At 43.2% G+C, this 27,378-nt stretch overlaps 1 protein-coding gene across 4 annotated transcripts in view; it reads right to left on the reverse strand.

Annotated features, from left to right (window-relative positions):
• Window positions 1-27,378, reverse strand: part of eml5 (EMAP like 5) — a 35,373-nt gene that overhangs the window by 1,702 nt on the left and 6,293 nt on the right. The window contains exons 2-42 of one of the 4 annotated variants that reach the window (XM_041060732.1): window positions 27,194-27,353; window positions 24,555-24,653; window positions 24,102-24,170; window positions 20,397-20,582; window positions 19,703-19,838; window positions 18,855-19,056; window positions 18,493-18,630; window positions 18,106-18,362; window positions 17,809-18,021; window positions 17,555-17,722; window positions 16,176-16,282; window positions 15,947-16,065; window positions 15,576-15,762; window positions 15,326-15,431; window positions 14,801-14,894; window positions 12,518-12,618; window positions 12,208-12,401; window positions 11,709-11,820; window positions 11,376-11,503; window positions 10,199-10,340; window positions 9,955-10,107; window positions 8,743-8,874; window positions 8,527-8,615; window positions 7,385-7,561; window positions 7,040-7,241; window positions 6,826-6,952; window positions 6,520-6,534; window positions 5,754-5,762; window positions 4,777-4,855; window positions 4,348-4,477; window positions 4,078-4,176; window positions 3,751-3,771; window positions 3,149-3,322; window positions 2,821-3,029; window positions 2,418-2,575; window positions 2,068-2,182; window positions 1,792-1,980; window positions 1,449-1,621; window positions 501-663; window positions 314-417; window positions 19-172 (exon numbers count right to left, since the gene is read on the reverse strand). In XM_041060732.1, coding sequence (XP_040916666.1) covers window positions 19-172; window positions 314-417; window positions 501-663; window positions 1,449-1,621; window positions 1,792-1,980; window positions 2,068-2,182; window positions 2,418-2,575; window positions 2,821-3,029; window positions 3,149-3,322; window positions 3,751-3,771; window positions 4,078-4,176; window positions 4,348-4,477; window positions 4,777-4,855; window positions 5,754-5,762; window positions 6,520-6,534; window positions 6,826-6,952; window positions 7,040-7,241; window positions 7,385-7,561; window positions 8,527-8,615; window positions 8,743-8,874; window positions 9,955-10,107; window positions 10,199-10,340; window positions 11,376-11,503; window positions 11,709-11,820; window positions 12,208-12,401; window positions 12,518-12,618; window positions 14,801-14,894; window positions 15,326-15,431; window positions 15,576-15,762; window positions 15,947-16,065; window positions 16,176-16,282; window positions 17,555-17,722; window positions 17,809-18,021; window positions 18,106-18,362; window positions 18,493-18,630; window positions 18,855-19,056; window positions 19,703-19,838; window positions 20,397-20,582; window positions 24,102-24,170; window positions 24,555-24,653; window positions 27,194-27,353 — 5,590 coding nt within the window. Of the gene's footprint in view, window positions 1-18; window positions 173-313; window positions 418-500; window positions 664-1,448; window positions 1,622-1,791; window positions 1,981-2,067; window positions 2,183-2,417; window positions 2,576-2,820; window positions 3,030-3,148; window positions 3,323-3,750; window positions 3,772-4,077; window positions 4,177-4,347; window positions 4,478-4,776; window positions 4,856-5,753; window positions 5,868-6,519; window positions 6,535-6,825; window positions 6,953-7,039; window positions 7,242-7,384; window positions 7,562-8,526; window positions 8,616-8,742; window positions 8,875-9,954; window positions 10,108-10,198; window positions 10,341-11,375; window positions 11,504-11,708; window positions 11,821-12,207; window positions 12,402-12,517; window positions 12,619-14,800; window positions 14,895-15,325; window positions 15,432-15,575; window positions 15,763-15,946; window positions 16,066-16,175; window positions 16,283-17,554; window positions 17,723-17,808; window positions 18,022-18,105; window positions 18,363-18,492; window positions 18,631-18,854; window positions 19,057-19,702; window positions 19,839-20,396; window positions 20,583-24,101; window positions 24,171-24,554; window positions 24,654-27,193; window positions 27,354-27,378 lie in introns of those variants that run through there. The other 3 variants (XM_041060733.1, XR_005896232.1, XR_005896233.1) reach the window with 3 other exon arrangements.

The following is a 27,378-nucleotide window of genomic DNA, read 5'->3' on the forward strand; positions in this document are numbered from 1 at the left end:
TTATGTAATCATACTTACAAACTTCTCTGGACATGGAAAGTCAAACAGCTTTACCATTCCAAAGTCGTCGCCTGTGACAATGTTAAGGCCTGAGTGGGACACACATGCACAGGTGACGTCTGCTTTGTCAGTGTTACGGGACCAGATCCCAATGACCTCGTCACCAAGGACACTGGATACACAGAGAGAGAGAGAGAGAGAGAGAGAGAGAGAGAGAGAGAGAGCATCTGAGGCTCAGACTCAGTACTTCACAATTAGCTTTTCCAACATGCGTATTGATGGCGTGTGTCAGTCTTCACACAGAGACGCTCACCTTGTCCAGGTGGCCCAGGTAATCCTGTCAATCTGGGACTGTTCTGTGACCTGCTTCCCAGACGGCACTTCGTACACGAGTCGTTTATAAGCACCTGTGGATATCTGATTCGAGACATTGGAGGTTAGAGTTGAAACAGTCACCACGCTCTCAGTGCAAAAGCAGATGCACCTCTGATATTCCATACCTGGATGTAAGTGCTGTCAGCAGAAAAGTCCATCTGCATCACGAAGCTGGGGATGTCTCTGCAGCAGTTTATGCGGTTCAGCTGTGGCCCGAGCGTCAGGTCGTAGAAGTCAACTGCGCTCTCGGTGGAGCCTACAGCCAGGTAACGAGAATTTGGACTGAACCTGCGAGGGAGACACGCAGAAATATCAGATCTAGGTTCTAGAGCACAGACTGGGGTTTGATGCAGTTTAGTTTCTAAAGATAAATACAGATTCTTAAATTTCTGATAGATAATTTTGTACTGAATATTTAACATCTTTACAATTAAAATTTAACATAAATAAAGAAGCACATAAATAAATAAATATACATTTTCAGAGTGATAATGCAGTTTTAATAAATATTTATATACATATAAACCTGATAATACACATTACAGTTTTTGTTGGAATAAGCAATAAGCCAGGAAACCATTGACCCCAAACAGGATTGTAATTGGGCTGATTTATGGGCCCCAGCTGGCTGTGTCTGTAGCTTCCCTGGAGGACCTACTTGTGCTTACCCGAACAGGCAACATGTCGTTTAAACTGGGTTTCATTTGGGGCCAAACTGAACAGTGTGTAGTGGGCCAGTATGGTGCCCATTAGCCCCAGACTAAAAGGGATCTCTGTTTTGGCCTTTTATGCAAACTAAACTGATTTTTCATCTAAGAAAACAATGCTATTTCAGATTTGAACTGAAGGCTGGTCTTGCCTAAATGTCACCTTCATATGTAACACAAATAATGTCCCCCAGTTATATTTTATGGCCTTAATCCACGTCCATTTGTACCCACAACATTCACCTATGATCCCGAGGTCATTATTTGCTTAACAGGTACTGGATTTTCTTACTTTCTGCATTACTTTTCCCTTGTAACACTAAGCTGCTGCACTTTGTGTAAAGTGCCCTACTCTACTATCAATACCTAATATCCTGGATAGGGGAGCGCCGGTCCCTTTTCTTGCCCCAGATTTTGAGTGAGGCAACCAGCAGGATGATGAACTCTCCGTTCTTCATGCCGATGGCCACCATCTCGCCCTCAGGACTGTAGCTGATGGTACGCGCTGGGTGGCCCAGGTTCACCTTATTCAGCATCTTCTGTTTCCCCACAAGGCAATGCAAGATCATCACCAATTGTTATTAACTATCTTAAAATTTCCACTATAGAAATCAATCGTGAACATCCTGACAAAATGAGAGAAATGTGTAAGTGCTGAGTTGTCATCAGACTGAGTGGTTGTGAGGGGGTCGGAGGTAGCATGGCTGACCTTCTCTGGGATGTCCCACAGACGAACGGTGCCGTCCTCTGCAGCAGAGAGAAATACGTCTCTAGAAGGATGCGTGCCCAAGCCCCAGATAGGTCCGTCCATGTGTCCGTTCACCAAGATGTTGCATGCTGCGTTCTTCTCCCCTACTTCAATGATCTCTGCGTTTCTGGTCCCCACGAGGATTTTACCCTGACACAGAACAGAGTGGCAGTAAAAACATGTCAAAATACAGATGGTGAAGTGTAAAATGAGAGTATTGTATAATCTGTAAAGTACCTTTCCTCTGCATACTGAGCGAACACAGTCTATGATCTGTCCAGTTTCTAATCGGAAGGCTCTGCAGCGTTTCAGCTCCTGGTCCCAGAGCTTTAGAGCACCTCCTTCCTTTGACCTGTGGAAGGAAACATCTCCTGTTTCATCCACTAGCTGAGGAAAATTACAGCTCCTTATAATTAATTTTCTAAATTCCTGATGCAATTTACTGTACATAGGATGTGGGTAATTTGAAAACAAATCTTGGTGATCATATGGTCAGTAATGTACAGTATGTGTTTCTCTCTCATATATATTTAATCTCATTAGTAGTGACATGAGAGTTGTCATTGTGTTAAAAAAAGTTTGCTTACGGTCTTTCTTTGCCTCCGGTGACAATGAGGCCGTCTCTCAGTGTGGTGTACATGGTGAACACAGGGCCCGTATGAGCTTTGGCCACTATTCTTACTAGAATGTGTTCCTTCCACACACACACATCCCCACTTATGGTACCTGTAAATGTCAAGTTATTCTGAAAAGAAAACAAATCTGCACTAATCTAGTGGCCTAAGACAGCAGAGCGAGCAATGCAAGAACAATTCACAGCACATTTAAGCAGACAGTTTGGGATCTGATGAGCTTTAAATATTAGTAGAGGTAAAATGTAACATGTAGCAAGAACAAGCAACATTTTAAAGATTTCACAAAACCTGTTTTTTAGTGAGTATTAATTTGATATTTGAACAAAGATAGAGACAGTGGTTGGAAATCACTTACAGCTCCAAATGCTACAGACAGCATGGTCTGCATCCGGGCGTCCTCTATGGTGCTCAGCACACCTTTCTTGCTGAGCAGAGCTCGACCGGCTAACGTCCAGAAACGCACGTGTTTGATCCCCACAGACACAAAGTGCGTGTCTGAGTCTGGTCGAAACTCGGCCACAAAGATCCTCTGGGTGTGACCTATCCGACTGGCCACTTTGGCACCTGAGAAACAAAGCAGAGTGCAATGAAAGTGCGATCTCTCAGTCGTGGTGGATTTTTCTTTTTAATCCTCCCCCATCACCAAAGTTGAAGGGGATATGATTTTCTTCTTCTTGTTTTACCTTCCTGCCACTTCCAGATGGTGAGAGTGTGTTCAGGGTCCAGGCCCACAGACAGCAGGAGTTTTCCTGTGGCACTGAAGCTGACAGAACAAACCCCGCCGGAGTGGAAACAGCGTAGCACCGACAGTGTCTGCTTGGTCATGGCGTCCCACACATGAATGGATGGAGATGTGGCTGAGGAGGAGACAAGGCAAGGGGAACTTTTTGGAATCTAATTACCATGACATTATTGCATTTTTTCCCCTGCTTGCTTTCTTTGTCTCTCATGTCATGTGAAAAAAAAACCTGGCCAAAGTTAAGAATTACTTGATGTTAAGTTAAAATTCAGATTGATCATTGTTGTTTCTATTGGGTTTTTAGAATGTCTTATTTGAATGAAAACAAAAGGTAAACTAAAATGGTAGGGGCTAGAGTTTAGACACATATTTTCATAGGTTTTTAATTTTATTTTTCAAGATCATAAAGCAAACTTGAATGAGGGAGAGAATCGGATGACCACTAGATGGCAGTGAGTTAGTATAAGTGAGCTGAAACCATTCAGATTTTCTTTGATAAAAACACTTTCTTGATTTAAATGGGAACTCATTTTGTAATGCCCTTACCTGACATGTCACCAGTATCACCTGAAATGAAGGAAAATTGGATTAATTGACAGAGCTTACAAATTATAAGTTTTTTCTATCTGCAAAAGCCTCTACTTTCAATAAATGTGGCAATCACAACTCCCCTGTCCTGTCTTTTGTATAAAAAAATGCAGTATACAATGACAGTCCCACAAATGTTCTTGCTTTATAGTGCACATAAGCCCGTAGGAGGGGTATGGCTATCAGTCACGTACAATAATCCCCCTGCATGTTGCACAACACAGGATACAGGGAAGAAAAACGAGGCGGCTGGTGACACAGGAGGTCAACTTCTCACAAACATACCTACTTGGCCAGTCGCCACCACGTTGGGGAATTTGGGATGTTGATTGATTGTCAGGCACAAAATGTCGTCACTGTGTTCTACATAGAAACTTTGGCAGGCTGCAAGAAGAACACACACCAAACCACGCACACACCACACACCACACAGACACACACATAGACATACCACACAGAGATACACAGTGAAATACATGTATGTTATGTTTGCTTTTCAGGTAGCAAATAGTAACACCGCTAGCACGTCTGCTAGACTGTCCTGTGTCTACTTACAGGTCGTCAAGTTGAGCACGATGCCAACTGACGCCGTGTGGTAGATGATGTCCGCCCCCTCGTTCAGGTAGTGCACGTTATTGCGGCAGTCATTGCCACGGTAACCAAATACCAGGTCCAACACCAGGTCCTGTGGGAGAGTCAGAAAAAGACCGCCAGAAAGTCAGAAAGGTGAACGCCATGACAACTAAGATGTTCGGAGCCAGCTGGCGGCTGAAGCAGAACATCGTTATTCGATTACAGAATCATCAGAGTCCCCAGAGCGGCTGTCTGCACAGAGTATGAGCACACAGTGTCTTCAGCTGAAATAATCATATTAGAGACCAGCATTTTGATTCTTCTTTCTGTTTACATAAAATTCACCATCTGTATATGTATTAGTTTCTTGTTGTTGTTTTTTTTTTGGTAAGGATATGAAATCCTTCTTACCTCAATTGGTCTCTTCTTTTTGCCAACATTGTTGGTCTGCAGCTTCTCCGGCTGTGGCAGCGCTCTGCTGACAGGAGGCCTGAAACAGACAGCCGGGATGAGAGGGCGGCTGAGGAGCTGTTTATTATACTGATAATTATAATGATGTTGATGATAATATTACATTGTTTATTGGGACTATTGGGACTGTTCTGTAAAATATTAAATGAGTATCTGCACACATACAGACAAAAAAGTGAGTTTTATCTTGAAATCCAGGAAAATCATTGTGTAATGAAATAACAAGAGTTACAATTATCAAGGTGGGATGATACAGAGAACTTTTTTTTTTAATGTCTGGGATTCTTCTTCTGAAATATGTTTGAATAAGATGACTGAGTGGGAACACGTCAATAGAGGTAGAAAGTAAAGGTAAAACTAAAACTAAAAGTGGCAGTAAACATGAAATATCACAAAGACATAACCAGACTTTGCTGCTTTGTCTCATTTTCACATCTTCAGACTGTTAATCAATACAGTGTTGTTACATGATTCAAAACCATCACTAATATTAAAAATATATCAGGATTATGGGCTGAAAAATACAGTTGTCTGTGTTCTTGGTGAATAACAACCCGACAGTAAAGTTTTCAAGTCCTTTTCATTCATAAAGTCGGTTAAATAACAGCTTTCTCTGACTCCTTTAGAAAAAGGTCTATAGGTCTAAAGGTCTAAAACAGGTCTATAATTACTAAGTGCATGTTTAAAACACAGTGGTACGGAAAACAATAAATAATGCAAAGAGTGTATGGACAAACTGTTACCATGATGACCTTCTTTTACAGTCAAGGCCGTGTGTGGAGGGGGAAACACTATCAAATGTCTATAACGGGCACGGCAAGACTCCAGACTCTTCATATCTACAAATATCCAAATAAGGCCAAAAAAAAGTAATAATGGGGAGAAAATAGAAGTGAACAACACAATAAGGGACTTACCTTGACCCTCTTCATGGCAGCAATAACAAAGAAAAAGCAAGAATTAGAAAAAAAAAGGTTTCCCGCAGTGTTCACTGCTGCTTGCTGGACACACGTAACACAACACCACAGCCACTGAGGACATAAAATACAGGAGTCAGCGCCGTTGTGTAGCCATGACAACCAAAGTCTATTTCTATGACAACTGCTGCCAGAAGATGCTGTGGGGATGCTGCATCATTGTCACAAAAAAAAAAAGAAATCTGGTAATCATCAACGAATCAAAAAACCTGAGGCACCTAAAGAAATGATGGAGAATTTGATTGTTTGTAAAATTCAAGCTGTACTTTAACTTTTAGCCCACTTTGTCTTGTCAGTCAGAGCAGAAGCTCATTCGTGAGTGAATTAACACCAAAACAGTCACTTAATTTATACGTGGAAAGAAAAAAAAATGCTTGAAAGTGAATTATAAAAACTGATACTTCTGAGAGACTTCTCAGATGCATTTCACCAACATCAGGCATTTCTATAAATCTGCAGGAAGGGAAAGACACTTACGGGAAGAATAAAATCCTTCCCTGTTCTTTAATATATTCATTAAAGGAAAACTTGCTTTCTTTAGTCTTGATGTTTTTCATCTATTTTTGTTTTTTATAGGTCATACAGACACCATGCTTCAGTCCAATAAGCACTTTACGTTTTCTCTACTATTGCTCATATTTTAACTACCACTGCCTGATGCTTTATGTTTTGTGCAAAATCAACATAGAAGAACACAAGAGCTTACCTGACCACCCCTTGTCTTCAAGTGGAATTAAAGAACGAAGCAGGATAATGACAGATGGACAGCCATCAAAGGAAAGAAGAAAAGCAGAAAAGGAGGAGTTATTTCAAAAGGGCAGGGACAGGGCGAGAGTTACACGCAGGAAGAGAAAAGATATGCTGACTGAAGAAAGCAGGACTGGCTTTATCTTGATGTAGGGGCCGTATTTTTTTTGTATAATGATTCACTGAAATTCCTAAAAGTTGCCTTCTAACTGCTCAAGTGCAACCGAGCATCTGAAAATTCCCTCAACAGCTTCATCTAAAATACCTTTCATCCACAGAGGGCTCTTTCAGCTGTAAGTGGGGTTTCACACCAGTCATGGGTCGCATGTTAGTGGATAAGGCCTTGATGGTGTAGTTGATCTCGTTCTCTCTCGTCACATCACTGTCATAACCTGACGAAAGACGGGAATGAGACAGATTTTGCCTTAGCAACAGCAACGTTTATCAATTAAAAACCTCAAAAGAAAGTGGGCTCTCACCTCCATCATCCTCGCTCTCAATGTCCGACTCCTCGCTGTCACACTGTTTGAATTCCCGGTGGCCCTCGGGCTCGTGGGCCCAAATCATGAGGCATGTGTCACCCCCACCCACTGTCACCAAGAGGCTGTCGTCATGGGTCCATCGCACATTGGTAACATGGGTGCTGTGGGCCACATAGCGTTTGAACTTTGCATACTTCCCCTGTGGCAGAGAGACAACATTTATGTAACACTTGTGACATTAACAGGGACATTAACATAACATTTGCATAAACCTTAAACCTAAGCCTTGAGTCATGAGACGTTCAAACCAAATAATACCAAGAAATGTGAATTCTGTCTTACCTTGACAGGATATCTGAAGAGCTTGACATATCCCAAATCATCTCCTGTTGCCAGCACCTTCTTGTCGTTACTAAGGCAAGCGGAGGTCACCTCTGTAACCTCAGTGATCACAGGCCAGATGCCCTCAACAGACGTTCCCAGGACACACGTCCATGTGCTCCATTCGATCTTCTCCACCTGAGCCAAGTCAGAAAGTAAGTGATGATGTATTTAAATAGCCAATATTTTAGTGCTTCACAAAAAGAATTATTAGAAGAAGTATTATATATTGAACACAAGAGCAATAAAATAAAACAATTCAGAAATTTGCTCAGGGGCTTAGATAATGGTTAAAATTTTATGCTGAATTCTAAAATCTACAAACAGTCAATGAAGAGAGGCCAACAGTGGAGTAATGTTCTCTCTGCTGCTCCTGTAAACAGGGGGAAACAGTTCCCCTGGCCCTGTCTAAGGGTAACACAATCCACCTATCAGCACCATCTAGCTGTTTCACCCTGTTTCCAGTCTTTATGCTAAGCTAAGCTAACCAGCTGATGACTCCAGCTTCATATTTAGATAACTCCAGCTTCATATTTAGAAAGGTATGAATCGTCTCATCTAACTCTATGCAAGAAAGAGAAGAATTTTTCCAAAAATGTCAAATAAATTTTTGAAAGTTTTGGGACCTCTAACTCCTCATAGATCCACCACAGTACGAAAACAACTGATAAAAAGGCCAAATGGGTGAAAATACTTAGAAAATAGAATAAGGCCAGGAACAGACTGCTTTCTCAGCCTGTTAATGATGATACTGTGATCAAGTGCACAAGAGAGGAGTGTAAGGACACGGAAGGGCAAAGGTACTAGAGGACATCTGAGGCGCTGCCGAGCCTCAACACAGCATCATCTATCATCTCTGACCCTTATTTTCTTAATGCTCCCCTCCACCGTGTGCCTCGCAAGGTGTCTGAATGTCTCACCGTATTAAAGGGAACCTAAACATTATCCCACTTCCACTGCCAAAATTAGAATGATACTGGTGAAAAGTGGGCCGTGTTAATGCTTCACTGCCCTTCCCCGAGCCTCCTCTGATTCCCGAGGGGAAAATGTGGGCCAACGGCACCGTAACCACGGCTGCTCCTGTGCCTTTTCTCCCTGCTTACCTCTGTAGCTGGAATGGTCTGCCTCTTGCCTCGAGGAGCTTCGAAAAAAAACTGCTCTTTAGCACCTGTGTTGACTTGAAGTAGTTTTCCTGTGAATGAAAGGGCCCAGAAGGCCGTGGTGTTTTTATGTGAGAGACTTTGAAAGCATAGCTGGTTCTTAGGCATTCATTTACAAAGATTTCCTGAAACAATGGTATTTAAGGGCAGCATGTTTACCTCTCTTGTCCCAGTCCAGATGGGTAATGTAGTTGAGGCATCCTTTGCAGACTCCGACCCTTTTGCTGCTCATTACATTGTAAATATCCACAAAAGTGTCTCCTGATGCCACTGCAAGGTACTTCCCAGCACCTGAGCCAAAAAGAGAGGGAAGTTTTAGTTGTTTTCACACATGCAATCTTAACCGTGGATCAAAAGAATTCAGGGTTTTTAACCAAGCTCGCCATGACCGTCTGTTGGTTGGTTGGTGGTTTGGACTGAAATATCTCAATGGCTCTTGGATGGATAGCCACAAAATTTTGTACAGACATTCACAGTACCCAGGGGATGAATCCTACTGACTGTGGTGACCCCCTGAAGTTTCTTTTAGTGCAACCAGCAGGTAAAAGTTTTCACTTGACCCATGAAATATTATACCATCTGCAAGTTCAATACTTTTGTGATCCCCTGACCTTTCCTTTTGTGACGCCATAAACTACTGCATGTTATCACTGTTATTTTAGAGAGCTAGCAAAAGCCTAAGTACACTCTAAATATGGGAACTTAATGGCATAAAACACTTTGAAAATGCTTTGCAAAAGACTGCAAAACACCAGGCAGAGCACCAAGAATAGTTTAGAGGCCAAGCCTTGTTTGTGCTCTTTATTAATTAAGTGCCTGTATTTTTTATTTTTTGTACTGCTACTGGCCCATTTGGGAGGCCATTTCCACTATTTTCCATGAATTTGTCAGTACAGACTCACAGCAAAGCTTTTTTGTATAGTAAGAAAGTTCCTTTAGGTTAACAGTATTTTAAACATACCATACCAGTTTCCTGACTTCAAGTCTAAAATGTAGGCTCTCAGAGATTCATGGGTGTTGGGTTGAGAAACAAGATCCCTTCCATTGTGGATTAAGGTTAAGTGCCCTGGCGAAAGAGAGTTTAGTTTCTTGCTCTCACTTTGTCCACCCCCACTGTTTCTCATTCCTCTCTTGCTGTCTCTCTGTCTGGCCTTGTTACAGAAAACCATTAATTTGGGTCAAGCCTGCAGCAATATCTCCCTGACTAACAGCAGGAAGGAAATATGTATACCTACTGATACTTCTGCACAGCATCCTACATAAACTCAGAAGATTTGAAGGACGTGGGGAGTTTAGAGGTCTATTTGCTTCACTGACGGGATCTGAAGGGAGTTTTGTACTGGTGAAGAAATGCAGGGGTGAAGCACAGACCTGGAGAGAATCTGATATCAGATATGATGTCTTTGCGGTGGTGAAAGGACACCAGGTCCTCCAGGGTGTCTGCGTTCACAATAAGGAAACTGCCGTCGTTCAGGCCCACCGCCAAGGCTTTGCCATCAGGAGAGAAGCAGCAGCAACGGCCGCCTGTGGAGGAAAAGGTGCACTTCCTGTCAGACTGACTGCTGAACAGACAAAGAAAGTATGCTCATATGTTACTGTTGGAGCAGTGACTCACCTTTCCTGAGCTTGCGTACAGCCAGCATGCAGTGACTGGGTGAGAGGTCCCATATGCGCAGGGTTTTATCATCGCTGACGGTGGCACAGAGAGGGAGATGGGGATGAGTGGCCAGGCCCCACACTTCACCCTCCATGTGACCCTGCAGACACATACAAAAGCATAAATATTTGATTTACAGTTGGCCAGCGCACTCTTAGGTGACACAGGAGAAAATGAGCATAAAAAGGCCAAAAAAGAAGAAAAAGAATGTACTTAACATGGATACTGTGAATTTTATTTTGAAAAATTGAAACTTATTTACCCCATATTGTATAATAATTGCCCTCAGCATATTTCCTTTATACTGTTGATTATTGATGGATTTTGGGTGTGTGTGTGTGTGAGGTGGGTGGACAATGGGAGGGGCAGGATTTATGTAAATCACTTTGTTACAATGTGCTAAAAATAAAGTCTGACTGATTGATTGATTGATTGATTGATAATTCTCCACTCTCTTCTTCCAAGGCTCCAGTCTTCTTGCATGACAAACTCCATGAAAAGCACATTGATTGTCCAAAGGATACCAGTACAGTCAGCCTGTTACCTATACAACAGACGAATGAGAACAACCTTTGGTTCTCGTCTCCCATCAGTTGATCCCGTGCACCAGAATGTGCTTGTATGTTTTAGAGCATTTGAAAAGGGCAATCAATAGCATTTTCTCTGTCTGTCTACAATCAGTGGAGCCCGGAGGACGCTGCAGGCACACTTAACTAAATCCAGCAGCAGTAATTCATCACTGTTAATAGCCAACTCCTTGGTGATTCTGTGGTGCAGTGTAAAATGGACAGTTGTCCTGTTATACACAGGACTATGCTGGTGCTGTAGATCTGTATATTTTAACCTATTAACCACAGTATAGGTGTCCTTAAAATACAATGAAAAGTTTGCACTTTGACAAAAATAAGTCAGAGAAGTTGTTGACTGTGATATCAGCCAGACAGTCAGTGCATCTTCAACTTTTCAAATCTTTACTAACTTGGAAAAAGTTCACCTTACAGACTCATCACACTGCAGAAAAAGCTAGCTTCCTCATGAATACCCGGTCTGAGATAGTGAAAGAAAAGGTAAATCTGATGTACTGTATAATATTAGAGTAGATGTGTGACAGGAGTTGGGGTTATTTTTATCTTACCTGGACCAGCAGAGTGATGGGGCCACTCTTGTCCACCTCCAAGATCTCGCCATTCTTGGTCCCCACCAGAATGTGGCCGTGGCCCAGAGATATGGCACGTATGGAGGGGTTGTCTTCTAACAGCAACCCTGTCGAGTCGATGAATTATATAGCTTGAAGTCAGAGACCTTCACTTGAACAGGGACACTGGAGGCAATCTTCATTTCAGCTAAAAGCATTGAATGCTTTCAATGGATTTGCATTCAATGGTTGTATAATATCTATGGAGCCACGGAGGCATAAGAATGATTCAAGGGCAGTGGAGGGCCATTGTGAACAGGATGACATTTTTACCTTTAGAGCCTGGAGCTAGGACTGCTCTCTTGATAGCGTAGGTCTTGAGGCATCTCTCGAAAGTGTCATCCCACAGAGCTACTATACCATCCTTTCCTCCAGTCACAAATCCCTACAGAGATATTATATTGGCACATTTAAATCTGCAATGATCTCTAAACATTTCATTTTACATTCAATTAGATATGGTGGGTAGAAAAATATACTTCAGATGTGACTGATTCTGATACAATATAATCATAATAGAATAGAAAGGACTGATAGAACAGTAATGTCTGTCACACTGCACACAAAACTAGGCCTATACATTTAAAATGATGAACATTATTTGAGTTTTTCCTTGTTAACTAATTAACTAAAACAGTAGGATAAATGGCCATGACATATTTACAGCTAAAAAGTGACTGAAATAGAGATTCTTTTTCTTCTTTTTTTCAAATATTACAAAAGTTCTCACTGGTCAGAGAAAGAGCACTTCAACTCTGGGTTTGTGACATACCTTTTCTAGAGCGTGCATACTGAAAACAGGGCCGTCATGAGCTTTGACAGTCTTCATCAGGAACATGTCCCTCCAGATGCAAATGTCCCCCGTGCATGTCCCTGAAAACACCATCTCCTCTGACCAGCCGTACACGGCACACATCATGGTCTCCGTCTTCCCCATATTCCCTTTGCGTCCAATTAGACCACCACCTGAAAGAGAAACAAGACAGTCAACTCAGTAAGATGTGTCACAGCTAAGCCAGAGTTCTGCTTGTTAGAGTCGCTCCTGGCTAATAAAAAAAAGAGACAAAAAACAGGGGTCTTACCAGCTTTATGCCAAAACTTCATATGTTTCACACCAGCTGTGATGAGCTTGTCAGGCAGGTAGGGGTTTATTTTGACAACGAAAATCTTGTCCTTGCTTCCCCTGTAAAACAAGTTGCACGTCACAAAATATGCATAGACAAAAACATAAAATTTGTCCCTTTTTTTGATGCACCCATACTCTTAAGATGCTTGTATGCTTCATCTAGTTTTACGTCTGGGTCTCGAGAGAAACAACATTTAACGTTATTTTTTACAGTTAAGAGCGTCACATAAACTGTGGCTGTAAATAATAATTCAAGCACAAAATTTACATAGTAAATCCACAACATGGACACTGCATGTTGCTATAATAAAATTATACAGGCAGCTCAATGAACTAGCTCAAACTGACTTGTCTGTATATGATATTGTGAAAAAAAAAGAAAGTTTAAGAATGAAGAAAAATGAGTTGGAGGTTAAACCGAATGTTTCACCAGAGGGATTGCAGTGCCAGCGCTAAAAATATGAACCTGCATTTTGTGCGATAAACCCTACTGATGCATCATTTTTCATCCTAAACGATTGGTTCTATGAGCTGGCATCTAAATACTTTGCAGGAAACTGAAAGGCAAAAGCTGCAATAATAACAAAGTGGCCACCCTCCTCGTTTTTGGCTCCCTAGCAAGTCTTACTAACAAACCAGAAGAAGAAGAATCCAGCATACTGTAAACGCCTCCTTGATTTTGCCTGCTGTTTTACACAACATGAACATTAAGGATGAGTGGCTGGTCATGTCTGATGCAGTCGACCGTGCCTGACACTTAAAGGCCTCTAATTGTTGCCCTTTGTGCTGCTGAATTAGTCTCAGCCTCAGTGAAGCTAGAGAAACATTACGCCCCTCTCCTCCCTCTTTGTTTCTCTGTTTCCTAGCTTAGCCATTCCTTATTATATCTCCCATCTCTTCATATTCCTACCCGACACCCTCTTTCAGCCTCTCCCTCTCACACCCCCCGCTCTCCCAGCAGAGGATGAGACGGTGGCAGTCTACAGTACAAGTCAGGCTCTGTCAGGCCCCATTTCCCTCTGCCCGCCTCACTGCACTGCCCACCAGGGTCTGCAAAGGAGATTAGTGCAGCTCCAAGCTGTCCCTGAGCTGCAGTGAGAGCCTGGCACACAGCAAGCAGGAGAGCAACCCACAATGCACTGCTCCAAACTAGCCAGGGGGAGTTTCAATGGAGTAGATACTAAATATGAACATCAAGTAGGACAAGCAACAAAGCAAAAGGAAAGATATTTTGGGATGCAGATGTTTTCCAGTGAGATACTTTTGGGCCCTTCTGGTTTCCAGGTTATATAATTTTATCTGCCATGAAATTGAAAATCATTATGTAAAATGAACATTACATTATGTTCTGAACAAATTAACACCTCTCATGCTTTGGAGCGATTCATAATGCAGGTCTGGTAAGGTAATCCACTTGCATCAGATGTACGCGCCTGGTGTGTGTGTGTGCCATATCTGGTCGCATGTATCGTTTACATCTTCGGAGCAGTGATCAGCAGCATCATTGTCTCAGGGGGGTATAGGAAATCAGTCTGTCCCACTTGCGCTCAGGGTCAGGACACTCCTTGGCTCAAAACAAATGCAAAGTCTTACTTTATCTTTCATGCATTTTTAAGGTAAAAGACATTTATACTTAGTCTTTATGGTCCAATTTGTTCCAGCCATTGGGACACACTCATAAAATGCATGTGATTGCTTTTGCTGCTTCCTGTTACTTTTTATTTATCCTTTAATCACTTGTTATTTTTGCAACCCATTTGCTTTAATGTGTTGTTTGTGACTTGGAAAAAGGGTGCATCTGTAAAAAAACACATTTTTCTTAATACGTTTCCTTCTGAAAATAAAACCAGATCTGTTGAGCATAAAAACTCACCAGGATAATCCCACTGAAGATGTAAATTAAAAGCAATTCTCTTTATTTTTACATCCACAGCTAAAGCCCTGGGTTAAAGTCCTACTCTAACCATTCAGGCTCTGGCAGGGTGTCGCAGTGGAGCAATCTCATAATCTAAAAGGTAATTCCCCTTCGTTCCTCCCCTCCATTGATCATGCTGTCAGCCCTGCACAGTAAATTAGCTTCAATTTAACCCTCATCTATAAACGTCCATAGTTAAACTAAAAGTGATCAAACAATCTTTAGAATTAAGGGGAAGGTTTGTCAAAGCTTGTCCGGATGTGGAGGACAGCAGCTGCTGCGTGATGAAAGGACGAACTGCAGCCGTGTAAACACTGAACTAACCGCATGGCAGAAAGCTTCTCCCCCTTCCTCCAGTCCCACAGCACAATAGTGTGATTGTCGTCCAGGCCCACCGAGGCCAGCCGCTTGCCGTCCGCTGTGGAGGGAAAACCCGAAAACATGTCAGTACAGCACAGACAGAACCAGCTCCTGCTTTGGTTCAGTGAAGTTTGGCCCTTGTTAGCAACCATGAAAGCAGCCCGGTGGGTTTGATCTACAGCAGGTGATTCACTGACACTGACATACAGATACTGTGCTGCGTCTGTCTGGGGCCAATTAAGGGAAGTGAGATGAACAGCTCTACCTTGATGCTGTCAGACTGCCACGATTAAAAGACAGCAGAAATAGGTTTTTCGGTGTTGCTTGTAAATTGGTTGTCTTGTGAATTGGCCCGTTTCTTTTATGTGCGAAAGACATTTTTTTTTGTCTCCCTATGAAAGCAGGATGTCTGGAAGCATTTGTGAATATACAAAGTATGTCATACTGAATCTGTCTTGATGGGTGAACTAAAAGCAGTCTCAGTGTTACCGGAAAAATCCAGAGCACACACTCCGAGCTGGTGGAAACCCTTCAACACGGACATGGGCTTCAACATTTCTGTGTCCCATATGTGGATGGAGGAATCTCTGCCAACCTGGATGGACAAAAACAAAAAGTTTCTATTAAATTAAACTCATTTCCACTGGACTTTTGTAACAGCAATTTTACAGCTCTGAGGAGCCATAAATCAGCACGAAAAAAGCCTTGAATACTTTATGTTAGATGTGCTGGCAGCTACCTGGCCTGTTGCTACAAAGTCCTTGAGGGGGTGGATAGCCAGACAGAGGATGTCATCATCATGGCCCATGTAGAAACGCTGGGTATTCTGCTGTCTGTTGTACACAACCCCAACGGCAGCTACATGATAGACTATCTCCCCGGTCTGGGTGTAAAACAGATTGCTCCTGCAATCGAAGCCTCTGTAGCTGCAAACAAAAACAAACAAAAAAAACTATTATAGAATGATTGAAGGGAAGAGGGGGATAAGAAGGGATTAAAAGTGAGACACCTCCATTTTGGAAAAGATTAGTTAAGTTAAGTTCATCTTTTAGTATCAGTATCACAGCGAATAGAAATTCACTCTGTTATGATTTTACAGACTCTGCCTACCCGTGAATGAAGTGCAGCTTCACTCCACTCCCTGGTGCTCGCTCTCTCTTTTTCATGGCCGTCGCTCGATGCTTCTCTTTGCACTGCTCTTTGAGCTGAGGTAGATCTTCTTTATAAACCTGGACACATGTAGAAAAGCGTGTGCTTCCTCTATTTTTGACACACAATACTATGATTTCCATTAAGACATGTTTTTACAGAAGGGAGCACCTTTGATTTTGTTACAAACCTGTCTTCGATACGTGAGCTGTGTCTCCTGCTCAATTTCTGAGTCCATCTCAGGTACGTCTGACTGATCAGAGTCTGACTCTTCACTGTTGGAGTCTGCCAAGGTCTCTGAAAGCAGAAACAAGGTTGCATCACGGCTCACCAGTAAAACCTTCCCCTGCCTCTAAATCAGACAAACATCCCACTGCACAAACAGTAAAAAAAGAATAAACCGCATCCTGTTTCAGTAGAAGTGGGGGTCAATCATGTAATAATATCGTGACATCTACTATTTATCAGGCAGTCGTGCTTCACAGTGACATCGCTTAAGACAAATGTATAAAAATGCTGAAGCAGCACAGCAAAGCTGTGCCAAGACAAGGCAATAAGCAGAACTGGCAGCTAAGGGCGGCTACTCACAAGATCCATTAGGAAAATTAAAAGGAAAGGCAGTTAGTGTGCGCTTTAATTTCAGAAAAGCACAGCTGCGCTCTGCCTCTGGAAAAAATATGACTTGGGAATGACAATGCAATTATACTTTCCAAGCTTCATTCACTCTTATTGAATTTATCTTAATTAATGTGATGGCCGCTCCTTTGTAGAGCTTCATGGAAATGATCGTTCATAAAAATTAAAAAAAGTAATCTAGTACATTGCTCTCTGGTGGTTTAGCACATTAAGTTCATGAGGGTAGTGGGAGCAGTATGGGCACACAAATTATGTAACAGCAAGCTTCACACAACCCTTTATAGATGACTTAGAAGTGTACTGCGACACATTTCTTTTAACGGGTTGACCTTACAAGTACTGGTGAAATAACAGAAACAGTCCTAGTGTCAGACAGATACTAATGCTATATAATATGGAATAGTTAGATATATTGGGAAATATGCTAATTTGGTTTCTTGCAGACAGTTTGACTGAAACATTGATACCGTTGTCATGTCTTCGAGTTAAATGTTTCCCTGTTCTTCCAGTGTTTGTGCCAAGCTAAGCAGATAGCCTCCTGGATCCAGCTTCATATTTAAAGCACAGAAAGTAAAGTGGCATCATGATCTAATGCTCAGTCAGTAAGCATATGAGCGTTTCCCCCCCAAATACAATTTCTTTAAGAATTTCTCCTGCACACTCTATTCTGCATTATTTGAGTAGACATCAAAATTTCCTTCAGGGTGCACCACTTAGCCTAATTTGATAATGTCTTGTTGGCAAGGGCCACTGATTTTGCGAAATGAATAAATGAATAGTCTCCACACAAAGCTACATCAAAATGCAACAGTGCAATATTCCTAAATGCACTGATTAGAAGGTAAAATGCAAATCTTACATGTTTTGAGAGGGAAATAAATCCTCACATTGTAGTAACAAATAATATAAAAAGTGACTGAAGAATGGTCTCACCTTGCGGTGCTATATGCAGAGCTTCTTTAGACTTTCTTTCAGGAACAAACTTCCACTGGAACACGGAGTGATCAGCACCGCCAATAGTTATCACCCACTGGTAGTCATGTGACCATCTAGCATTGGTTATGTGGGCTGAATGACCTAAATACTTTTTAAATTTTGCACCTAAAATCAAAAACATATCAGTAACACATTAGACAATAATATCAAAACTTTTGTACTTAAATATCATATAACGAGGTCTTCTTTACCTTTTTTTACACATGGATACCGTAAAAGTTTGACTAATCCATAGTCATCAGCTGTTACTAAAACTTGATTGTTGAAGTTGGCATCCACAGAGTTGATGTCATTGATATCTGAGTACTTGGGCCATATTCCGTTAACCTCAGGGCCCAACACACACGTCCACGAAGCCCACTGTACCAGCTTCAGCTCTTCCCTGTTGGTCACTTCCTTCCCACCTCAACAGAGGACAGATATATTTTATCTCAAAAGGCAGCTCTGTAACAACATTACATCCAAGAAACACACAGCCTTGTACTTACTTGGCATCCTATAGAAAAGCCTCCTGCCAATGCCATTGTTGGTCTGCAGGTATTTGCTGTCTGTGGACCAGTCCATGTGTGTGATGAAGCTGTTGGACCCGATGCACTCGCCAACTTTCTTGTACCTCTGCACCACTCCGTAGATGTCCACTGAGTTATCATTGGAGCCGACGGCCAAATGGGCCCCATCAGGAGAATACTTCAGCTCATGGATGGCCTCCTTCCTGTCCTTGATGTGGACCACCTCTGTCATATCTCTGAAGGGAAGCAGAGAAATGTATCTTGAATAAAGAGCCAAAACTGGCACACTATAATGGACCCTTTCATTTTAGCGGGCACTCGCTATGGATCAAAATTTCCCATTTTCCCTTTGAATTGTGTACCCACCTAACTCGTAGAACAGTGAATGAGCCATCCTTCATTCCCAGCGCCAGGTGAATGCCATCAGTGCTCACAGCGGCACAGCGGATAGGCTCCTCCATATTACAGCGGGCAATCAGTGCATGATCTATAAGGCTCCATATCCTTTGGACACAGCGGGGGAGGGACAAGAAGAGACAAAGCAGCAATGAGTTTACAAAGGTTCAAACAACAACAGCATTCCAAAAATTATTGTACTCAACATAATTAAAAAAACATTTTTTTTTACAAGCAGCTAAATAAAGATAATTGTCTAAAGACAGATACCAATTCAAACTGTATGTGTCTACTCTGTGAGTGCTACTCTGAGGCTGAAACTGAAGCTTCACCTGACTGAGCGGTCGTCACTTCCTGTCATGGCCAGAGGTTTGGTTGGGTGCACGGCCAGTGCCCACAGCTCACCCTCACAGTGGCCCTGCATGATGAGGAAGGGTTTGTTGCGGTCGTGGACCACCACCTCAAAGATCTCGCTGTCCTGCGTGCCCACCAGGATGTGATCTCCCCGCCAGCACACACTCCGCACAGACAGCCCTGTCAAAAACACACACACATACACACACTAAAAATGAGGCAAAATTTAAAAACAAAATACATGCAAACATGAATGCAGACAGACATTTGCCAACGACAGGGATAATAAAGACAGGAGCTGATAATAGCCATCTGGAGGCTACCTAGGACGGAGATTTCAACAGGAAATACAATGACAGCACATGTTGTCAAGCCAATCTGCAACTGACTCTGGGTAATGCATCAAGAATAGGATGGAGGAAGCATGTGTTGTATACACATGTGAACAGGACATCTGTATACGGCGTAAAACTGCAACAGAGCTTGGACTTACTAACAACAAGAGGAACAGCAGAACAATGTGGGGACTGTTACGAACAGACTGACATGGTTGTTAACTCCGCCCCCAATGACTTTACCCACCTCGGCTATTTTCACCTCTAGCTACTGTTAGGTCCAAGATTATAAACAAAGGAGATGGAGAAAATAGAGAACAAGAAAGAAAATGTTAGTAAGGAGAACAGAAATGGCAAAAAATGGCTTTTGCATCTAACAGGGTGTTTGATTTACACAATTCTTCTGGCGCCTTCAGAGGCCACAATTTGGCCTGTAACCTTTCTGTACTCAGACTGAAAGGAGAAAAAAACAGAAGGCCGTTTGACATCACCTTTATATCCTTGATCTGTTTCCCTGAGATCAATGACAGTAATTGGTTTGAAGTTGAGATCCCACAGCCGGACGCAGCCGTCTCGGCCGCCGGTGGCAAAGCCCTCTTCACAGGCATTCATGCTGAAAATCCCTGACTGGAGGAAATGACAGGCTGTCAGCAAGGATCTGCGCAATAAATGAGCAACGACAGAACCAGCCCCAGCTACAGACCGAACAGTCCTGCTGCCCGGCCAGGCATTTGTTTAACAAGGCTTTCACAGCTATAAACCTGCTACTGTGCAGTAACGCAAAACTAGGTAACGTGAGGTGTTGTATTCTTTTGTTTTATTTTATTGGAAAGCTTTAATGATTGCCTCATTTGTCATAGAGTTACGGTATAAGCAGGGAGGCCCCCTAGTTGAAGACCCAGTGAGGCATTTGGTGGTACATAAAGTAGGAATGAACATGTACTGTAGTTATTATCCCCTCCCCCATCCGCCCATCCCCTCACCCAGCTGTTGATCCCATAGATATCATTTAATCCTGTTGAGCAAAAGGCTGATCCTTTTCTACTGAGCAGAATCCAATGAAGCCAGCATGCATGGCTTCAACCCTGGTTAAGTTTACTAGATGCTTTTACTGTGGTTTTTCTTCAAACGGTGCAGGAAGCCTGAGCCGCAAAGCACAGAGCACCCTGACGTTTTTAAACTCACCCCATGAGCTCCTTGCACCGTCCTCATCAGGTTGATCCCTTTCCACACGTAGATGTCACCATTCAAGGCACCTGAATACGTCACCTCGTCCTTGGCGCATGCAAGGCAGAGGATGGTTTGGAGATCCCCCGTTTTGCCAAAAACACCACGTTTGGGTGTGAGAGCATTACCGCATAAGCTCCAAAACTGCAAACACAAACAGAAAGAGTGAAAGAGTACTGTGGCTAATAATCCGCCATGTAATCCTGTCCTGTAAGAGCACATGGACAATTATGTTGTATTTGGGTACAACAGAGTGAAAATGATCAAGTCATTTATGATTTCACACACACACACACACACACACACACACACACACACACACACACACACACACACACACACACACACACACACACACACACACAGACCTCGAAAGAAAGCAAAGTCAAATTCAAATTCCCCCACCCCACTTTCTCTGCATGTGATACTGGGAACTCTTGCTGGGGGTCAGTGCTGTAACCACCTGATCAGCATGCACAGACACAGGTGCACGCATGCATACACACAGACTCATTATTTATGAACAAGGTCATTGGGATTCACGGACACGGCCGCGTCTGAGGGCTAAATCCATCAAACGGAGGAGGAGAGAGCGAAAGAGAGACACACTGTCTGCATGGAGATGAGATCACAGGGAGAAAGCTCATGGAGGGCGTCTCGAATGCTGAGACACGGCCGTCTGCACGTGAAACCGAGACACACTCGTCACCGGAAAGCAGCAGGAAAATGACAGGTGGACAGGCCTTTTTCTGTTCTATCTAAAGGAGGATTTACCTCCACATCAGCTGACATTTGGCTCACCCCAAAAAAAAAGAAAATCTGTACTTTAAACCATGTCAATTCTGATGAGAAAACACAAAAAATGTAGGTAGTCCAGTTTGTGACCACACAAGAAATGATCTGCAGAGGTCTGATAAACCCTCACACAATGAGCAAACAAGCTCCTAGACAGCGACAGCCTGTCACACCCTCACTAACACCTATTCTCCTGACTGATAGGGCTGCTGCGCGCTAACAGGAGGGATCGATTATCAGAGGCAGGCATCACAGCCGCAGATACGGCCCTGCCATCAAACATCTGAGGTGCACCTTGTACACGCCTCAACAGAACAGGACTTTCCTGATCCTAAGCTCCCAACTGAGCTCTGAGAGAGTCTTTGCATGTACGTGAGCCTTCGAATGGGGTCGGGGGCTGAAGGTTAAGTAGTGAAGATCACAGGTGGGTGAGTAATCTGGGACGGTGTACTGTACCGTAAAGTGCTGGGTATGTGTAAGGGCTGGTTAGGAGGGAGGAGGTCTTGTGGCCCAGCCTGTTGCAGAGGCAGCAGGGATAGATGCGGCGTGACTGCACAGCCCTCCCTGCCCGCAACTGATAAGGCAGTGAGACGCGGGCGCTGGCTAATCCCTTCGCTGGTGAATTACTGAGAGGAGACGGGATGCTGGAGGGGTTTATAATGAGGCCAGGCACAGGGGAGAAAGACACAGAGGGAGAGGGAGAGCGAGGCAGAAAGGTGGAAATGTGCTGGAAAATGAGACTGCTTTGAGTTGAAATCAAGATCTAGTAAACAGTGTGGCTTTCTCGGAATATCATTTCTTAAGCATCCTCCATAACACCCCTGGCATAGAGGAAGCAGCTCCTCTTAACCCAGGATTAGTGGTATGTCATTAGCTCAGTTACCTCAAACATCAATCAAAGAAAAACCTTTTAAATGTAATTAATGCGGAGAAGGTTATAACTCATCAGCTACTGCACCGGACCACCCTTCACCCTTTCATCTCATTCATTATATCCCTGCTGTCAGACTAGAGTGACCCTGAGCGGTGTCACAGTGTTAAATGCCGTGCTAACAGAGGTCAGTTCTTTGGCAGCTCGCTGTAAGGGAAACTAAATGACTGGCTATCAGCGTTGCTGGAAGCTGATTTCCTGAAAGCTGCCGTCATCCATCCACATGGTGTCAAACTCAAGCTCGCCTCCAGTTCCATAATTTTGTTAATTCCATCAAGTTGATGGTTGAGTCCAGATGAATGGAAATCAGAGTGTGGGAACCACTGGTCTGCAAAATGGTTAACAGTGATGTTACGTATACAGGATTGACAGTAAACGGGCTACAGCAGTGGTTCACAGCCTGTGGTTTGGGACCCTCACAAGAGGTCGCAAGATAAATCGGAGGGGTCCTGAGACAATTAACGACATAAGAATCTGAAAAAAACTTAAGTTAAAAATAAAGACTGCAATTCATGCTTGGGGTTACAAGTAAATACTGTTTTGTTTTAAGTAAAAAATGTAGGAAATCACTGGGCTACAACATCCAAAACCAGTGGGATAGTCTTTTAAACAGCTTCTAATCAGAAACTAGTCAAACAGCAATTGATTATTGGGTATATTTTATATCTGTGTGTGTCTGTGTGGGCTGAAGAAGGGCATGCTAACGTCTAAGTGGTCTCAAACAAATCAAAACACAAAAGTCTATATGATTAGCTCGGGGGAGGCGTGTGAGGAGTAAAACACTGCCGCCAGCAGCCCCAGTCCTCATCACAGAGGTTGTGTTTTCCTCAGCCTGCTAGTGAGTGGATTACTGGGGCTAAATCTCCTGGATGCTCTGAGTGCTATAATCGCTGAGCGAGCACAGGGCCGGGGAGCAGATGTCACATGGTCCGCAGGGTGAAGGCTGGGGAATTATGTGGGACAATTGCTGGATTGCCTTGGCATCAGAAAACCAGAAGGGAGGGAACGAGAGGAGGAGGAGAAAGACTGGAAGATTCAGCAGGGACTGGGGGGGGGGGGGGGATGGGGCTTGGTGTGGTGGCCGGAGGGAGTTTCTGTGCCACGGTGGTGGGGGAATTACTACAAGAGGAGGCAGGTCAAGCTGGACTGAGATGAGGGAGTCATCAGTGAGATGTTACACCACCGGGAAATACGTACAGTAGGCTAAGCCTCCCATCTGCATCAAACCCATTTGAGCGCGCCGCAATGTTTGGCCTCACAGGGCCAGTGGGCACATTTCCTATCTGAGCATGATTCACTCTTTTCCCAGTGTTTTGGAAATAAGCTTCCTCTGTGGCTCTGAACTCCTTGTTATTTCCTAATGGCCGAGCCACTCACGGAGCACTACTACATCTCCCATGGGAAGGCTTGGCGAAGACACCCTGCGTGAACTCATTGAAGATTTATGAACACCACTCTTCTGTGAAAAAGAAGCGATGGAGATAGGCTGGTGAAGGGAAGCATGCACAGCTGCAGTCTGTACAGTGGAGGGTTTTCGAAAACCGAAAGAGGAGAGCTGAAAGGGGTGCTGAGTAACAGAGTCATGGTCCCCCACAAAAAGAGAAACATTTTCCCTCTCTGCAGTGCAGATTACTACACATTTCAGAGAGGAGACTGAGAGATATTGCCTCTCCTACTTATGTTAAGTGCCTAATAAGCATGGACTCTGGAATAAAGTGAATTTGCATACATCTATTTTAAGGCTTTGATATGGTCATGGCGATAATGCAGAGAAGGCAGGGAAGAAAGGGGGCACGGAGCCAACAGATTCTTCAGACTTTCTAAAAACCATAATCTGTTTTCAGATATTTATGCTAATGAGACACAAGAACTTCAGCTCTCCTCTCAGGAGCCAGCTGAAATCTACAGGATGCAAAATGACCAGGAAGCAGCTGTACCTTGATATGTTTGACACCACAGCTTACAAGCTTGCTCGGCTGGTACAAATCCCACGATATGTCAAATATCTGTGAGAAGAAAACATACATTGCATTAAATATTGGCATATTTTTTCATAAACATCACAACATTACACTTGAAGCCTGGACTTCAACAAATTTGTTGCAAAAGGAGGAAATCAAAAGAGAAAAACCATGTGTGCGTGCATTTGCACCGGTTGTTGTAATGTGTGTGGGCTGAATTAGAACACAACAGCTGCCTGTATTTCATCTTTTTAAAATTCCTTTTCATTAGCCGTGCACCCTCTCAGACGGGCTCTGAAAAGCTCACAATCAATCAGGCCTAACTTGTTTATGCCCCCTTTGGGCAGGCGGTCCATCCCACGTTTATAGCTAATTGAGGCGGTCGATACAGAGCTTGTGATGGAGACAGGAGAGGAAGAAAGTGTTTACCCTGTCTGTATGACCGGGAGCGGCTGCCAGAACCTTCCCTCTCCTCCAGTCCCACACACAGATTGTGTTTTTAGAGTCCAAGCCCACAGATACCAAACACTGCAAAGAGAGCAAAGAAAAAGACTCACATCACAGATTGAACACACTCTGCTCTGTTGCACTAATCCCTGCAAAACAAACTTAGCTACCTCCACTGTAGCATGGCAGGCCACAATGAAAGCGCTAATAACGGCTACGGAGCAGAACAGAACAGTTGTCCAGCCCCTGGCACTTCCAGTGAGCACATTTGAGTGCTTTTGCTGGAGGAGCCTCCTATAGCTGACTGAGTGAGTAGGCAGCAGCAGTGGAGCAGAAGAGAGGAGAGCAGCTCTTATGGAAATCCTTCCCCACTCTGCAGCTTGCTTTACATGTTAGAGGATGTCCTCTTTGATCCACTGCTGAATCAGTGTTTGACTATGGATAGAAGTCTCTGCTGAGGCACTTACACTGGTTTAACTCGTATTTGAGACGTCTGTATTTTAATGATGAGCAAAAAGGCCCTGTGTGACGAAATCCAGTGAAACTATATGGATGAAGGGGGGGGGAAGTGCATTCATAGTTTGAAAACTTGTTTTTTTTGTTTTTTTTTTAGCCCTGCTTGCGGTGTGGCTCTTGGGGTCTCAATGAAATTTTGACTTTTCTGCACTGACATTCATGTTCTCCTCAGGATGAGGAATCCTGTCTCCTAGAAATTCTATTCATATACTATTAAACTATTGTCCCAGTTACTTTGTAGTTTTTAATGAATGACTGAATATTAAAAACGGCAGAGTTGCCAGGTGGTTGTTCTGGATGATGGCCGTACAAAGCACTCGACTTTCACACCACACAAGTCTTTTTTTAGTGCTGTAGACACCACAAGGGACTATTGTACTGAAAGACTGGATATTTTGGCAGAGCACAAATTCATTGTCTGTGAACATTTCACTGATACATTCAGTATCAACATATTCGCAACTTGCCAAATACTTAGACAAACAACATATCCTCATTACTTTAATAGAAAATGTAATCTGGTCAAAATACATTATATTACATTTCATTAAAAAAAAAAAAAGTAGTTGGTGTTGCAAATTAGTTGCATATGATAATTTTGGCCAATAGTTTAGTTTATGGCCAAATACCATGGATATATTAAGAGAGCTATTAAATGTTCCCATAATACATCTGTGCCAAATACCTGCAAAACGAATAATATTCCCCTCAGCCCCAACTTTACTTTGTGTTTAGTGCGACATTAAATAGCAAATGTTAACATACTAACATGCTAAAGTGGGACCGTGTAAACATCATACCAGCATGTTAGAATTGACACTGTGAGCATTTTAACACGCAGATGTTAGCATTTAGCTCAAGGCACTATGCCAAAGCACAGCCTCACAGAGCTACTAGCATGGAGGTAGACTCTTATTGAGGGTTAATGAGAGTTTCATGCGGAAACTCTTATTACCATGCTGAAATATTCTAAGCAATCCTGTGCAGACAAGTTTGTAATGGAGAAATAAGAAAACATTGCTGTATCTCATATACGACCTCAACCAGAGCATTATGTGGCATGTAGAGAAGTGGCTAGAATAGTCAGAACAACTTGTCTGAGTTTTACTCTCTGTACCAGGCAGCACAACTGCATCTCCTACTAAAATATCTAGAAGAGATGTCTCAAACATCAGGGTGTTTTCTGATATTGCTTTAATAGACGGATGGGGTAACAGCAACAGGGATTCCTCTGGATTGTTCAGCTCTGACTTCCTCTGATCAAGGAAGGGGAGAGATGGAGAGTAAATAGAGCCGCTAAAGTGAGAAGCGATGGAGCCTCCTCTGGCTTTAAACACTGTCACATTCCATCTAAATCCCCAGCTCTCAACCCGAGCAGGAAAATAGCACAGGGTCATCTCCCTGTCTCTTACTGCAAAATACAGGAGGTATAACTCCGCTTTGAGTGCTCCTATGGGAGCAAGAGAGAGACATGCAAAGATAAGAAAACCTAGAGATGGTTCCGCACAGTATTGATTTTTATTAGGTGGAGGCTGCAGTGTGTAAACATCAACTGGTGGCAGGTCTGCAGAGAGCTGCCTAAAAAGATAACGCGAAAAGGCTAAAAAGGAGGTTGCCTGAATGTTCCAGTGATTAACAAATAATGCGTATATGTTGCACGGTCCCCACCGACTGGATGCCTTTCTGTTGCTTATTTTGACACCAGTATTTTAAGGATTTGCACGTGCTAAAGCTTTTCTCACCTTAACATTGCCAGGTGCTGCCAAGCCCTGTGATGCAGTAGTGTACACACACACACACACACACACACATTGCATCTAAAACCTCCCAAGCAGAGCATATCTGTGTGCAGCTGTCCAGCTAATATTGCTGGAGTAATCACAGATGTGTCATTCAGAAACTCAGCCCAGCAGGCGAGCTGCAAAATGCCCGCAGCTTTTGAGTGGAGTTTTGATTGCTGCTGCCGTGCTGCTCAAACGGAACTTTTCTGGAGACGCTTTCGGCTCCGTCTCCGTCTCCGTTCTCTGAAAACAAACCTGATTTAAACACAGACATTACTGCTCATTTTACTCTGTGACAAGGGTATTATTGTGTCTTAACAGCACCTGTCCCTCGAGGTCGAAGGCCAGGCAGGCGATGCCGTGTGTGTGCACATCCTTGAGTATGGACACAGTCTGCACGGTGTAGGAGTCCCATACACAGATGTAAGGCTCCTTGCCCACCTGTCCTGTGGCCACCAACACACGCTCCGGATGCAGAGCTAAACTGTACAGAAAGAGTGAAAGGGAGA

The sequence above is a fragment of the Toxotes jaculatrix genome, chromosome 17 (genome assembly GCF_017976425.1).
Source record: "Toxotes jaculatrix isolate fToxJac2 chromosome 17, fToxJac2.pri, whole genome shotgun sequence".
In the NCBI taxonomy this organism is placed as follows: domain Eukaryota; kingdom Metazoa; phylum Chordata; class Actinopteri; family Toxotidae; genus Toxotes; species Toxotes jaculatrix.